The 13,175-nt window shown below is 29.1% G+C and overlaps 1 protein-coding gene across 1 annotated transcript; it reads left to right on the plus strand.

Moving 5' to 3' along the window:
• The first annotated feature begins 8,522 nt into the window (after positions 1-8,522).
• Positions 8,523-12,854, plus strand: LOC105136730 (probable kinetochore protein SPC25). Its single transcript, XM_011042188.1, has 8 exons — positions 8,523-8,820; positions 8,974-9,039; positions 10,197-10,343; positions 10,962-11,075; positions 11,165-11,254; positions 11,409-11,531; positions 11,813-12,030; positions 12,428-12,854. The coding sequence occupies exons 1-8, from the start codon at positions 8,652-8,654 to the stop codon at positions 12,437-12,439; spliced, it is 939 nt and encodes a 312-aa protein (XP_011040490.1). The 5' UTR covers positions 8,523-8,651; the 3' UTR covers positions 12,440-12,854.
• Positions 12,855-13,175: the final 321 nt, after the last annotated feature.

The following is a 13,175-nucleotide window of genomic DNA, read 5'->3' on the forward strand; positions in this document are numbered from 1 at the left end:
ATAATTATTATTTTCAAAACTCATAAAATTAATTAAGGTACATATAAGATAAGCTGAGTATCGATATTAAACTAAAAAAATATAATCAGTTCTTTTATTCGATCATCAACCTTGAAATAAATTTTATGATTGAGAAGAGATCTCCGCTTTCCTTTTAGGGGAAGTAAAAGGATTGATTAGGCTGAATGTGCAAGGTAGGGGGATCATACATGATTTTTACCCATTTTCTTGTATGAATATTAGAGCCTTAACCAAGCCATGTCAAGGGAAAGTACCGTTCACTTTCAAAATCTTTCAAGGTCGAAGAATATTGCAGTTTTAAGTGACGTTGCTTTCAAGTTTATAGCTAGGAGAAGATAAAATATGTTTAAATACTTGTTGGTATTTAAGAAATTTAGTGAGGTTTTATGCACTTTCCTCTGAAAAAGAAAGAGCCGAGGCCATATAAACCACACAATCCCAGGCCATCTAATCTTATTCCTACCACCATTATTAAGTGATGCTGCCTTTTTATTGATAAACCTATTGAAACGACTTGGAATTGACTTTTAACTTCGCACCCAAATTGGAACGAGCAGCCTCCTTCAATCTCAAGCTGTTGAGCAGCTCTAATGGTTACCAAAATCTTGGGTTTCTGTCAATATTTAGAACTCTCTCTCCTGTTAATATTAATTAAGTCAGGGTTAAGGACTTGAATCCTAATGCAATAAGCATAACAACTTGAACAAATCTCTTCTTTTTCCTTTCATATTCAGATCAGATGTTATGTATTACTTAGTTATGGTCCACCTTCTGTGGGAGTTTGGATAGACAAAGCAACGTCTGAGTGCTAAGATGTTTCATTAGTTACTACTGCGTGTCACCATCCCCTATTTCTCCAGATGGACACGTACAGTAACTGGCATTGCTTCTTCAAATCTCGATCATCGCAGCATCATATTTATTTATATTTATAAGGGCAAAACAGCAGTAAGGGTGATGATCATCACATTTTAACTATCGAGTAACATCCCATGATTAGCTAGCTACTGATCTGTTTTTCAAATTTCAACCAGCTCTCGTTGAGAAAGTCAGTGCTCTCTGCTACCTCTAAATTCATGCATGCGTACGTACATGCATATATGGATCCACATGGAGAGTTTATTATTACCGTTAGTTTTTTCTCTTTTTTCGATGAAAGAGAATTTGAGATACTATGTAACATCATCCAAAATATATGGTGTTTGATGGTGTATCGAATTCCATATCATCAAAATAAGAAGAGGTTTTTTTATATATAAATGTAGTGTACCATTTTATCCATGGATTATATAATAAAAGAAATATAAATAAAATTATTTGAACTCATATATCTATATTTTAGATATATGTCTTATATTCACTGAGTTCATCTAGAAGATAAGGTTTTTATTTGGTTACTCTTAGCATTTGATATATTGGATGATAGTGATTGGATTAGATTGAGCTGAATATGACTAAATTAGATCAATAACTATCTTATTTTGTGTTAATGTTTATTAAACTGGATTGAATAATTTATTTTATTTTGTATATGATAGACATTAAACAAGATAGAATAACATACTATAATAACAATAATATTTTGTCTTGTATAATGTTTGAAGTGTAAATTATAACATATATTGTTTACTAAATCAAAACCTAAAAAAGTATTCAAATATTAGCTCAAGATAAAATATTAAAAAATCTATTTTACTCTTAGTTTATATTGTTGTCAAACTAATATATTTAAATAAAATACTTCTATATATTTTTTTTTACTTTAGCTTACATTGAGTGTTAAAATAATAATATTATAATAACTCTAACTATAAAATCTGAACTACTTTGACAAGTTAACTAAAGACCTAGTAGACCCAAGGTCGAGAATGGTTCAGGTTTAAAACAGAAAAATAAAAAAACGATTGATAAGACCAACTTGACTTTGGATTAAACAAGAGTCAAATGTATATTGATTTTTTTTTGTCAAAACGAGATTGCTTTGAATTTCTTAAAAAAAGTTTTGGATCAACCTCTTAATCAATAACTCATGCCTTGTCTTGGTTCAACTCTCGAATCGAATTTTAAAACTATGATAATAACTATTTTTATCTTTATTAATTCTGGCCAACCCAATTTGACTTTTTATTTAGATTTTAAAACTATAATAATAATTATTTTTATTCTAATATAGATCCAAGTCAATTTGGATTAACCATCCCAACTTGTAATTCGGGCTTTGCCCTGAATCGACCTTCGATTTGTGTTTTAAAATTATAATAATAACTATTTTTATTTTTATATTGAATCTCTTTACTCGTAACTCAAGCCTTGTTTTAAGTCGATCCTGAGTAAAATTATGATAATAACTATTTTTATTTTTATATTGAATCTCTTTACTCGTAACTCAAGCCTTGTTTTAAGTCGATCCTGAGTAAAATTATGATAATAACTATTTTTATTTTTATGTTAATTAGGGTCAACAATCAACTGGACCCATAATCTAGATTATGTCCCAGGTCAACTTTAAGTTGGATTTTAAAAAATAATATATCAAAACAATATTTTTTTATTTTTAAAAATTATTTTTTACACTAACATATCAAAATAACTTGAAAATAAAAAAAAAAATTTAATACAAAAAAAAGGGTGGATCGCCCAGCCAACACTCCCTTACGTATTTTATTTTATGTTTCTGCTGCCCTTTTCTTTTATTGGAGTCGGTACATGTGATTCTAGTCAATACTCTCTCTCTCTCTCTCTCTTCAAATATATATATAAAAAAATCCCCTTTTTTTTTTATTGTCGGTTTAATTCATTGCTGCTACGTAGCTGGTGGCGATTGGGAGCAGTCAAATTCAAGATTATGCTTGGATTCTGGTCTGCAATCTTTCAAAAGAAAGCATTATAATATATACATATAAAATCATCCGTTTGTTCTGAAACATGAATGCGAACTTGAAAAAAATGTGAGCACATGCCTGAGAAAAAAGAAGAATGGTGTTGAGTGTCTTTCAAATTTCAAATCATCTGAAAAAAACAATTAAAAATAATTAATTTACTGTTTTTAAAGAAAAAAATAATTAAAAAGTATTCAAACCACATTGTCAAACTATGCTCTAAACTCTGAATGTAGACCAATACATGATTAAACCACTAAATTATTTTAGTATATGCTTTTCATGTATGAAAATACTATTCAATCGATGATATGCGCTGGTCTTAGATGCAGTTCTAAAATACATAAATCATAAGCAACATGCAAGATCGTGCTGTTTAATTATATGCAAATTGTTACCCATTCGTGTAGCTAATTAATCTTCTCCTAGATTTCCTTTCCATTTCTTGGTCCACATCCCTTTATTTATTTATTTATTTATTTGCACAAAAACTAATTTAAGTATTTGCTCCAAGTCTTTTGATCCTACTCATTATTTAATTAAAAATTAATAGTTTTACATATAGCCATCAAGGAAGTAGCATAAAACTTTTCTTATAATTTCATTCAATAATTTAATTTTTTAAATTGTAATGATTTTTTAATATGATATTATAAATTTAATAAATCTCATTACTTTTATAATCTCTTTGACTAAAATAATCATAAGCCTGTAATCGATCTTTAATTAAATAAAAAGAATCAAGCATAAGATATAGTTTTTGAGTCGTGACCAAAAGAGATGATAGATTCAGCACGAAGCAGCAGAAATGAAAATGAAAACTCGAAAATTAGACTCTTAAGAGTGATGATATACATGCACTGACACCTTTGCCGTGGAATTCTAGTTCCTGCACTACTTACACTACAGCATCTTGAGTATATATCATCAAGTCAAGAAGTGTAAAATGTTTTGAGTTCAGGTCTGCTCTGGATTTCACTAACTGATACATCTGTTCTTCTTGGCGAGATCGATCTTATGCGAGCTTTATTGTACCAAAAACAGTGATAAATTTGCTAGAAAATGGTGAGCAAGGAGCACCTCTGTGGAGTCAAGTACATGTTCTGGGAACCTTCAAATAGTGTTTCACCTTTTTTTTTCCCAGTTCAAACGTGCTTTTGGGCCTTTGGCATCAAGATTAAGAGTGAATATTTTGAAGCCGAGCTCATCGCCCCTGAAAATGGCAGTCCTGAATATGAAAGTCGCGGTTGGATTCTAATTCCCTAATCATTTTCCGTCTCCTTTTCTTTTCCGGGAAAGCACAAACACTTGCCCGCTACTGATAATTTATTTTGCGAAGCCAAAGTGTGTGGTAGAAGGCTTCCTTTTGAGCAATAATTGGCTGGATATGATGAGAAACAATAATATCCCAGAGAAGAGAAGATTCCGTGGATTGGGTAAACAATATAGAATCATCAATGGCTAGTCAGCTATGATATCATTTAGACCAAGAAGAGGTTCTTTTTAAGCATATATGGCCCTCGTCCCTTCCACAACACGAGCCATAACCACACACATATATTTAATGAAAATAAATGCTCCTTTTTTTCTTCTTCTTTTTAATCACTTCAATGGCTTGCCTTATCCTCTATTCTTGGTGGAAAACTGGAAATTATATTTTATTTTAGGTTTCAAGTTGAGTCACCATCAACTAGCATTTTCTTGTGCCACTAGTTTCCTTTTTAGAATGTTCTTCTCTTCTTTCAAGGTTAATGACCTAAATGGCTTTTCTTCTTTCGGCTTAAAGAGGGATATTAATTAATTTTTATGAGATGAAAGATAGCTAGCTTATGGTGTGTGCGTGTGTCTATATATATATATATATATATATATATAATAAGTGAAATAATCATTTAATTCAAAATTTTAAATTGTTAGGAGATTTTTAAAATAATTTTATTTTATTTTTTAAAATATTTTTTCAAGTACAAATCTTTTAAACTTAAAACATATATATATTTATAACTATTTTTATTAATTTAATTAGATAAAATGAAATGGTAAAAATTCAGACTCTTGAACATTTTATCATTAAAGATTTGATATTATATTAAATAATTATTTTAATTTAAAAGTTTAAATTATTTGATAAGGTTTAAAGAATGATTTACATTGTTTTTTAACATTATTTGTTTATCTATTTTAAAGAAAAAAATATGTTTATTTTTTATAATTATGATATTCTTCTTGTATCAAAGTATTATTTCTAAATATTCATAATTAATACTATATTAAAATTGAATATTAATTAGAGCTATTAAAATTGATAAATATTATATTTTTCTTTTATGAAAAGAAGCAACGGTTCTTATAAATTAAAGTATAAGTGATACCTAGAACTAATATATTAATGATTGTTATATAATTTAAACATTGAACTGACCTACATGATAATTTTATATAAAAAAATAATTTATATCTCAATTTTCCGATAACATGTTATAGATGACAAGCAACCTTTTATAAGGAAAAAAAAAAGGATGAGAAAAAATATGACAGGCTAAATGTGCATGTCTCCTTCGTGTCCATGCTCCTAGACTTTTTAATAGGCTTATGATTTTTTTATTAATCATTTGGATTTCTTGATTTTTTATTTTTATTTTTTCAGTTTGAGTTATTTTTTAAATTTTATCTTTTAATAAAAAAAATTATTTTCTTTGGATTTTTTTCCTCCTTTTGATCTCTTTTTTTTTTCCTTTCAATTATATCCTATGAGTTTGTTATTAATTTTATGTTTTAGTGTTAGATTGATGGTAAATTGATTTTCATATTTTTTATTATATAATAATTTTTTTGTCAATTTTTAATTTGTTTTTATCTTTTATTTTTTTTTCCAATTCCATAATTTAATCAAGGTTTTTAATAGCTTTGGATTTTTTTGACCCTTTTTCCCTCAATTCTATCTTTCAATAAGAGTTTCCCCCCTGTAAATCTACCTATAAACAAAGTCATATAATAATTTAATTTAAAATTTTTAGTTATTATTACGAGATTCTAAAAATAATTTTATATTATTCTTTAAAATAATTTTTTTAATAAAAATTCCTTTAAAATCTATATGTGTTTAAAATAATTTTTTTAATAAAAATTCCTTGAACTTAAAATCTATATGTGGTCATAACTAATTTTATTAATTTAATTAGGTAGAATAAAGTGGTAAAAATTCAAACTCTTAATCATTCTATCATTAAAGATTTGATGTTATATTAAATAATTATTTTTATTTAAAAGTTTAAACTATTTAATAAGTTTTAAAAAATGGTTTTACATTGCTATTTAACATTATTTGTTTATCTATTTTTTAAAAAATATGTTTATTTTTTTTATAATTATAAAATTCTTATTGCATCAGAGCATTTTTTCTAAATGTTCATGGTCATTACTTTATAAAGACTAAACATTAATTAGAGTTGTTAATATTGATATATATTATATTTTTCTTTTATGAAAAGAAGCACGAGGAATGTCTAAAACTAATATATAAATTATTGTTATATAAAATATATATTGAACTAACCTATTTAAAAATTTTATATAAAAAAATTATTCATGTTTAAATTTTCCAATAACATGTTCGATCATAATGGGAGGAAAAACATTTTTATTTTATAGATGACAAGCAACCTATTGTAAGAATAAAAAAGGGCAAGCAAAAAAAAATGAAGGGCCTGATATTTTTTTATTATGCAGGTCTCCTTAATGTTTGTGCTCCTGATATTTTTTTAATAGACTTATAATTTTTTTTATTGGTCATTTAGGTTTTTGATTTTTGATTTTGATTTTTTTAGTTTGATTTTTTTTAATTTTATTTTTTAACAAGAGTTTTTATTATCTTTGAATTTTTTGCTCTTCTTTTTTTTCCCTTTCAATTATATCATTTAATATGATTTTGTTATTAATTTTATATTTTAGTGTTTGAGTGATGGTAAATTGATTTTCATATGTTTTTTTTTATCATATTATAAAAGTTTTTGTTGCCAATTTTTAATTTCTTTTTATCTCCTCTTTGTTTTTCCAATTCCATAATTTAATAAGAGATTTTTAATAGCTTTGAATTTTTTGAACCTTTTTCTTTAAATTCTATCTTTTCATATGAGATTTTTTTCTTCTCTCTTTAGATTTACCAATAAACAAAGTCATATTAAAATTATCTTCATACAATTTAATTTAAAATATAGATTAACCAAATAATTAGGTTAAAATTTTTAAATTTTCAACCGTGGTATTAAATTTCATGAAAATACCAAAAAACTCCTAATAATCTAAATATTATTTTTTTATATTTAAATTTTTGTTTATCCAATCCTATAAACTAATAACCGACTACATATACTCAAAATTTGCATGCCTCTTAATTAACTCTGTAGTTACATGTAAGATAAATACATAACTAGCTAGAAAGAAGTTGGAGGTCTGTCTGTTATTAATGGCTCCTATCGAAAGAGTCAGCTAAGACATTTGTCATAGTATATAAGGATAAATGAAATTTTTATTTTTAAGTTTTAAAAATAATTTTTATTTTAAAATAATTTTTTTTAGGTATTTTAAAATTATTTTATATACTAATATTAAAAATAATTTTTAAAAATAAAAAATATTATTTTAAAAACAATCATAATTACATTCCTAAATACCCCGTAAATCTTTTATGGCCAAATTATAGATTAACTTTTCTATTATTTTAAATTAATTTTTTAATTTTTTAAAATTATTTTAATATATTAATATTAAAAATAATTTTTAAAAATAAAAAAATATTATTTTAAAAACGAACATACCCGTAAATCTTTCTCCCAAGTTGATAGGCTACGCCGTTTTATCTTATCAATGTCTTGCAATGTTTTACGAACCATGCCTGTTACTGGATGGGTTCGACCATATTCCTTCTCTTCCACGTTTTCAATGGTTTTGGAAGTAAATGTTTTTTTTTTTTTTTTGTGGTTTTCTTAATATTATTGTTGTTTTATTTACATTTTCCTTTTCTTTTCTAAAAATGGTTTTAAATTGCTATGCAACTAGCTCATTGTATATTCACAGGGCCAATAACTAATGCACTTGGTGTAAAAAACTAGTTTCAAAATAATTAAATTTAATTTTGACATAAAAAATTATTGGCTGGGACCGACAGACATCAAATAAGTTTTTACGTTTTGAAAAAATAAGTTTAAGAAAAAATTGTAAATTATAGCCTTTTTTTTTTTATTTAAGATTCAAGAGAGAATTTTAAATAAAAATTATAAAAAATTTATAATGAACCAGATTTAATAGGTATTTAAGAATGTAGTAGCAATTATGATTTAGATTTTTTTTAAATATATTAAAATAATTTTTTTTATTTTTTAAATATTATTTTGGATATTAACATATTAAAATAATATCAAAATATAAAAAATAATTTTAAATAATAAAAAATTATATTTAAATAATAAAAACGTGATTTCGAGGCATTCCTAAACTCTGCTTTAACCAGACACGATAAAACCTGTAATAGAGATAAAACGCGTGCTAACCATAATGCTAAACAGAGTCTATAGCTTGATCCACCGCCAGTTCCCAGAAAGGCCCGCAGCCCATAGCACAAGAACAATCATTAGTGAAATGGCTCCCTCCCGCTCTGTCCGGGAAAAGGCCAAAAAGTATACGAGAAAAGAAAAGAAAAAATTGGAAAATCAAAATGACCGCTTAGAAAAGTCATAACCCCAGCCAAAGAGAATGCAGAGGAAAGCAACGGAGACTGTACGGACTCAAATGGAGTCTCTGCGGTTGATATGCGACAGAGATGCCAAAATCCAACTCCAGAAAGTGGATTCCTTCATGGCGTCGTTTTGCAACACTCTGGATTCCACCAAAGCCATAGTAGAAGAAACTATGCAAAATCAAGGTCAGAAAAAGAGTGGCATTGCTCAATTCTTCACTTTACTCTAGTTAGCCTTTGTTGTTGTGTAGCTAGTTCCGGAAGTTAAGCTGTTTTGTTTTGTTTGGGGATCGAAGTAGGGTTTTCAAAATCGTGTGATTCTTTTTCTTCTTTTTGCAGGGAAGTCAGGGAGGTTGAAATCTAGCTTGAGAGAAGCTGATGATGAATTTGTTAAAGTTCTGGCAGGTTTCTCTCTCTCTTCTCTCTCTCTCTCTAACCAATTTTCAGTGAATTTATACTGGCATTTTCTGTGATGTTAAAAAACTTTTTTTTAACATTTCAATATTTGATCTTTTGAAGTGTCTGGTTGGTAATCTGGACGTGAAATCTTAATTTGTGTGTTTCAGGCAATTTAAATACGAGTGCTAATTACTTAATTAATTAATTGATTGTGAATGTGCATTGCTACTTTTAAATGCTACTATGATTTAAGTTTGTGGCTAAAAAAATCAAATACCTAATGCTTTAAACATGCAGCCGTCATTACCATTTTCGATGGAAACTTTATGTTCTGGGAGGGCTGTATTGTTTGTTTGCAGTTAGCGCTATTGTGTTTTTCTAGTTGATTTTACTGTTTTTAGCATTAACCTCTAATGGAAGACAGAACAAATTCATTCCCTTGTGCTGAATTTGTGTATTTGAGTAACTCTTAATCAGGTTGTGCTTTAATTTTTATTTCCTTCTGGAAGCCTAAAGTTGCAAAGAAATAACTTACTCCCACTTGCCGATCATCTATATATTTTGATGTTTTGTTTATTTACCATTTGTATGCTTGAGTTCATAAATTACCATGCTATTTTTGAAACCCTTAACTTAAGAAATGATATAAACTAGTGGCACATAATTTTCTTTTTTGGATTCGAGGAAACCTTAACCCACTGGAAAGCGCATTTGTGGGCTTAGGTGAGCGAGTAAAACCTCAGCTGTTCAGACTTTTATAAAAAATGCACGCCCTAACTCAAACTCAAGACCTGTTGTGCAGATCTCAAGTCCTTTACCATCATGCTATGCCCCTTGGGGACTAGTGGCACAAAATGTTTAGAAGAAACAAATATATGCTATTTGGAAGATGAAATGCTATGGTTTTCATATTTTGTCTGACACAAAATTAGCTGAAGAAGGGAAGCAAGGACTTTTTTATTTTTATTTTTTAAAATTGGGACTCTTGGTTTCTTAATAAGAATGCTGGAAAAGAGAAGAGAACCATTAGTGAAAATTTGTGTTTTTATCTCCAAAAAAATCCATTCTCTGCTTAAATTTTTATTTTTGTTTTCGTGAGATACAATGCTTTAAAACTGATGTCCATTTGCTTCTTCTTATTTTTAATTTGTGTTCTCTTACAGTTAAGACTCGGAAAGAGGCTAAGCAGATGGCAACAAGGGAGTCAATATCTGCTACAAGAGCTAGAATACAAGAACTTCAAAGAAGTGTTCTAGTTCAAAGAGCTAGAAGGGATGAGTTTGCAACGATTATGTCCCAGCTATCTCTTGGTATTATTATTTTCCTTTGTTAGCTGATTGTTAATTGTTCAGACGCTGACTCCATTACCATAACAGTGCATTTCCTTTTTATTGTTTCATTAACTAACTTTATTGAAAAGAGATTTTTGTAGCATAGACTATGCCTGTGAAATTGATGATTAAATCGTGTTCTTAACATGAGTGGGGTTAGATTTTGGTTCCTACTGAAATAGAAACAAAGGTTTGGAAGGTTGAGATTTGTTGGATGTGTTTTCACATTTCTGACTTGTCAGGGCCGTAATGAAACTCATGCAAACATCCATTAGGATGCATCAAGACTGTAGAACTCAACTATTGGTGGTTAGTTTTAATGTAACATGTGAGCTGAATACATAACCTGGCTTATATTTGATTGGAAAAGGAATTGTTAGGTCTGAATTCATGATGTTTATTAATTTTTAGTTCGGACATCCTCAAATTCTAGCAAGCTGTGATATTTCATATGTTTGCTTCTTCATCAGTCACCTATGAAACCATATTTGAGTTTTGTTCGATTTGCCTTTTCCAATCTCCTGAGTATGTAAATTATGTGGTTAAGTTGCTTATCGGTCTCTGCTCTCAGCCCTTTTCCTTTGGCGTTGTTGACAGCTTTGGCAACATCTGAAGAAATAGAACACCAAGACATTGACCATAAAAGGGATATTCAAGAGGCAATGTTATGGTACAATAGGGTTCTTGGCTTCAAAATTGAAGGCGGCCAGGGGAATCATAGCCACTGCATTTTTTTAATACTCATCTTTTTTTTTTTTTCCTGTGTAAATTCTGTACTTATGAACTCTTGATATATTTAGGGGTAAAATTCACACTCAACAACATCAATTTGAAAAATCAAGATGAGGAGTGTTCTTTCACCATTCGCCATGAAAATGATATGTACACATGTAAGTAATGTATGCATTTGGTTATCAAGTAGTTCCAATTTTCAACTAAACTAAATCTGTCCATTCTAGTTCTGATATGGGCTAAATTGTTCATGGTCTGTTGTTTGAATATATTCTTATTATATTTAAAGTTTCTTTTCTGCCTAATTTGCAGTGTTGGGTTGTGATCCACAATTGAATGAAACCAAACAGTTGATCCTCGAGTTGAATAAAACCAATGGCTTGTTCAAATTTGTCAGAAAAATGAGAGAGAAGTTTCAAGAATCTGCATCACTTGGTACAGTTTTAATTGTTGCGTTCCTTTAACTTGCCTACTTGGGAGAAGATACTTTATGAATAATGGGCACTTGCTTTCTCTTTTGTGCAGCATCTTCCATGCACTTGTTCAATATTTAGGCAAACATAAATGTTGGTTCCATATGACATGCTAGTTGCTCTTCTGGGACAACTGCCAAAAGTAGAGAATTTTGATGAATAGGCTTTTATCTTTGCTGTTTAATTGCAAATTTTGGCACTCATAAACTATACTATTGTGTGTTCAATCATATGATGCATTAGGATTTTTGCCTCAAACCACAACTCTTTACCAAGAATCTGCAACAGTATCTGTGTCTGCTCCAGCTCTTTCAATCTCCAGTGACACAAGTGAATCTCCAACGAAGACAAGCAAAACACCAAATAAACATATAAGAAATTCCAAAGGCAGCCGTGGCCGTGGAAGAGGGAGTCGAGCAATCATGTCTCCTGTATCTGTTCGACAATCTCCACGTTTTAAGGTAACATCATTTTGATTGCATAGGAAGTTCTATAGCTTTCCCACCACCAAATACCATCTGCATAATATTTAGACCTTTTTTTCATGCAATTTAACTCTAGGCAATTAGTGGAGGATGACAATTGAAAAAATAATGGCTTGAAATTAGTTTTCAAATTGATTTAAACAACAGTACTGGATTTCACTAGGCAGTATTCCTCTTCACATGTCTGTCACTATCATTCCTTGAACTTTCTTCTTTCTTATCTTGCTCTTGCAAAGACATTCTCCCCCTTTCATCCTTAAATTTAGGCATTTTTTGCTCATTATGTATTTATTACAACTCACATTTGAGTTCTTTGACATTTGTGCTATACAACTTTGAGTGATGGATTTTCTTGATTTGGAATTTGTGGCAGGCTAAGAAATGAAGAAGTAGAGGCAGCTTTTGAACTTGCTTGTGTGCAGCTAATCATTGTTTGTGACTAGGTTGCTTTCTGGCTTGATAGTTGATGTGTGGCACGGAGCCTTTTTATACATTTTGGAAAATTAACTGAAAGCGAATGGAGACTCTCTCCAGCAGATCATGTGCCACTTATCAGACATGATGACCTAAACAAGGAGCCCAAGCCAGCTGCACTAGTGCATTTATGCTGTGCTTTCTGGTAATCTGAATTGATGATGGAGGAATGAAATGTAAGGGTCCAAACATGATTATATCCCTTTTGTTGATATCTAATCTTTGGATTTCTTCTTTTTTAAAGCACAATGTATTAAAGAAAGAGCTTGGCTTAATATAACAAGAACAAAACTAATCATTACATCAACTATAATGCTCCCTTAGTCTCTCTTTTTTTTCGCATTTCTTGTTTCCTATGAAATGGAATTATGCAAACTTGTAAACTTGTGGAAATGAAATAATCCCCTTTATTAATTTCAGAAATTGAACTCAATCTTATATTCTCCCTGACCCTATTTTGCAAGAATATAGCATTACCATCCCTTTATTCTAAATGCAAATTTAAATTATCCATCACTATTTTTATTGGCCCCTGCTCTTATGAATCCCTTTATTAAGTTATAAGTAAATTAATAGAGCTTCTAACTTGTAAATACACATGACTCCTAAATATGTATTCTCAATCACATAGAAGAACATGCTGTGCT

The sequence above is a fragment of the Populus euphratica genome, unplaced genomic scaffold (genome assembly GCF_000495115.2).
Source record: "Populus euphratica unplaced genomic scaffold, PopEup_1.0 scaffold60.1, whole genome shotgun sequence".
NCBI classification, from domain to species: domain Eukaryota; kingdom Viridiplantae; phylum Streptophyta; class Magnoliopsida; order Malpighiales; family Salicaceae; genus Populus; species Populus euphratica.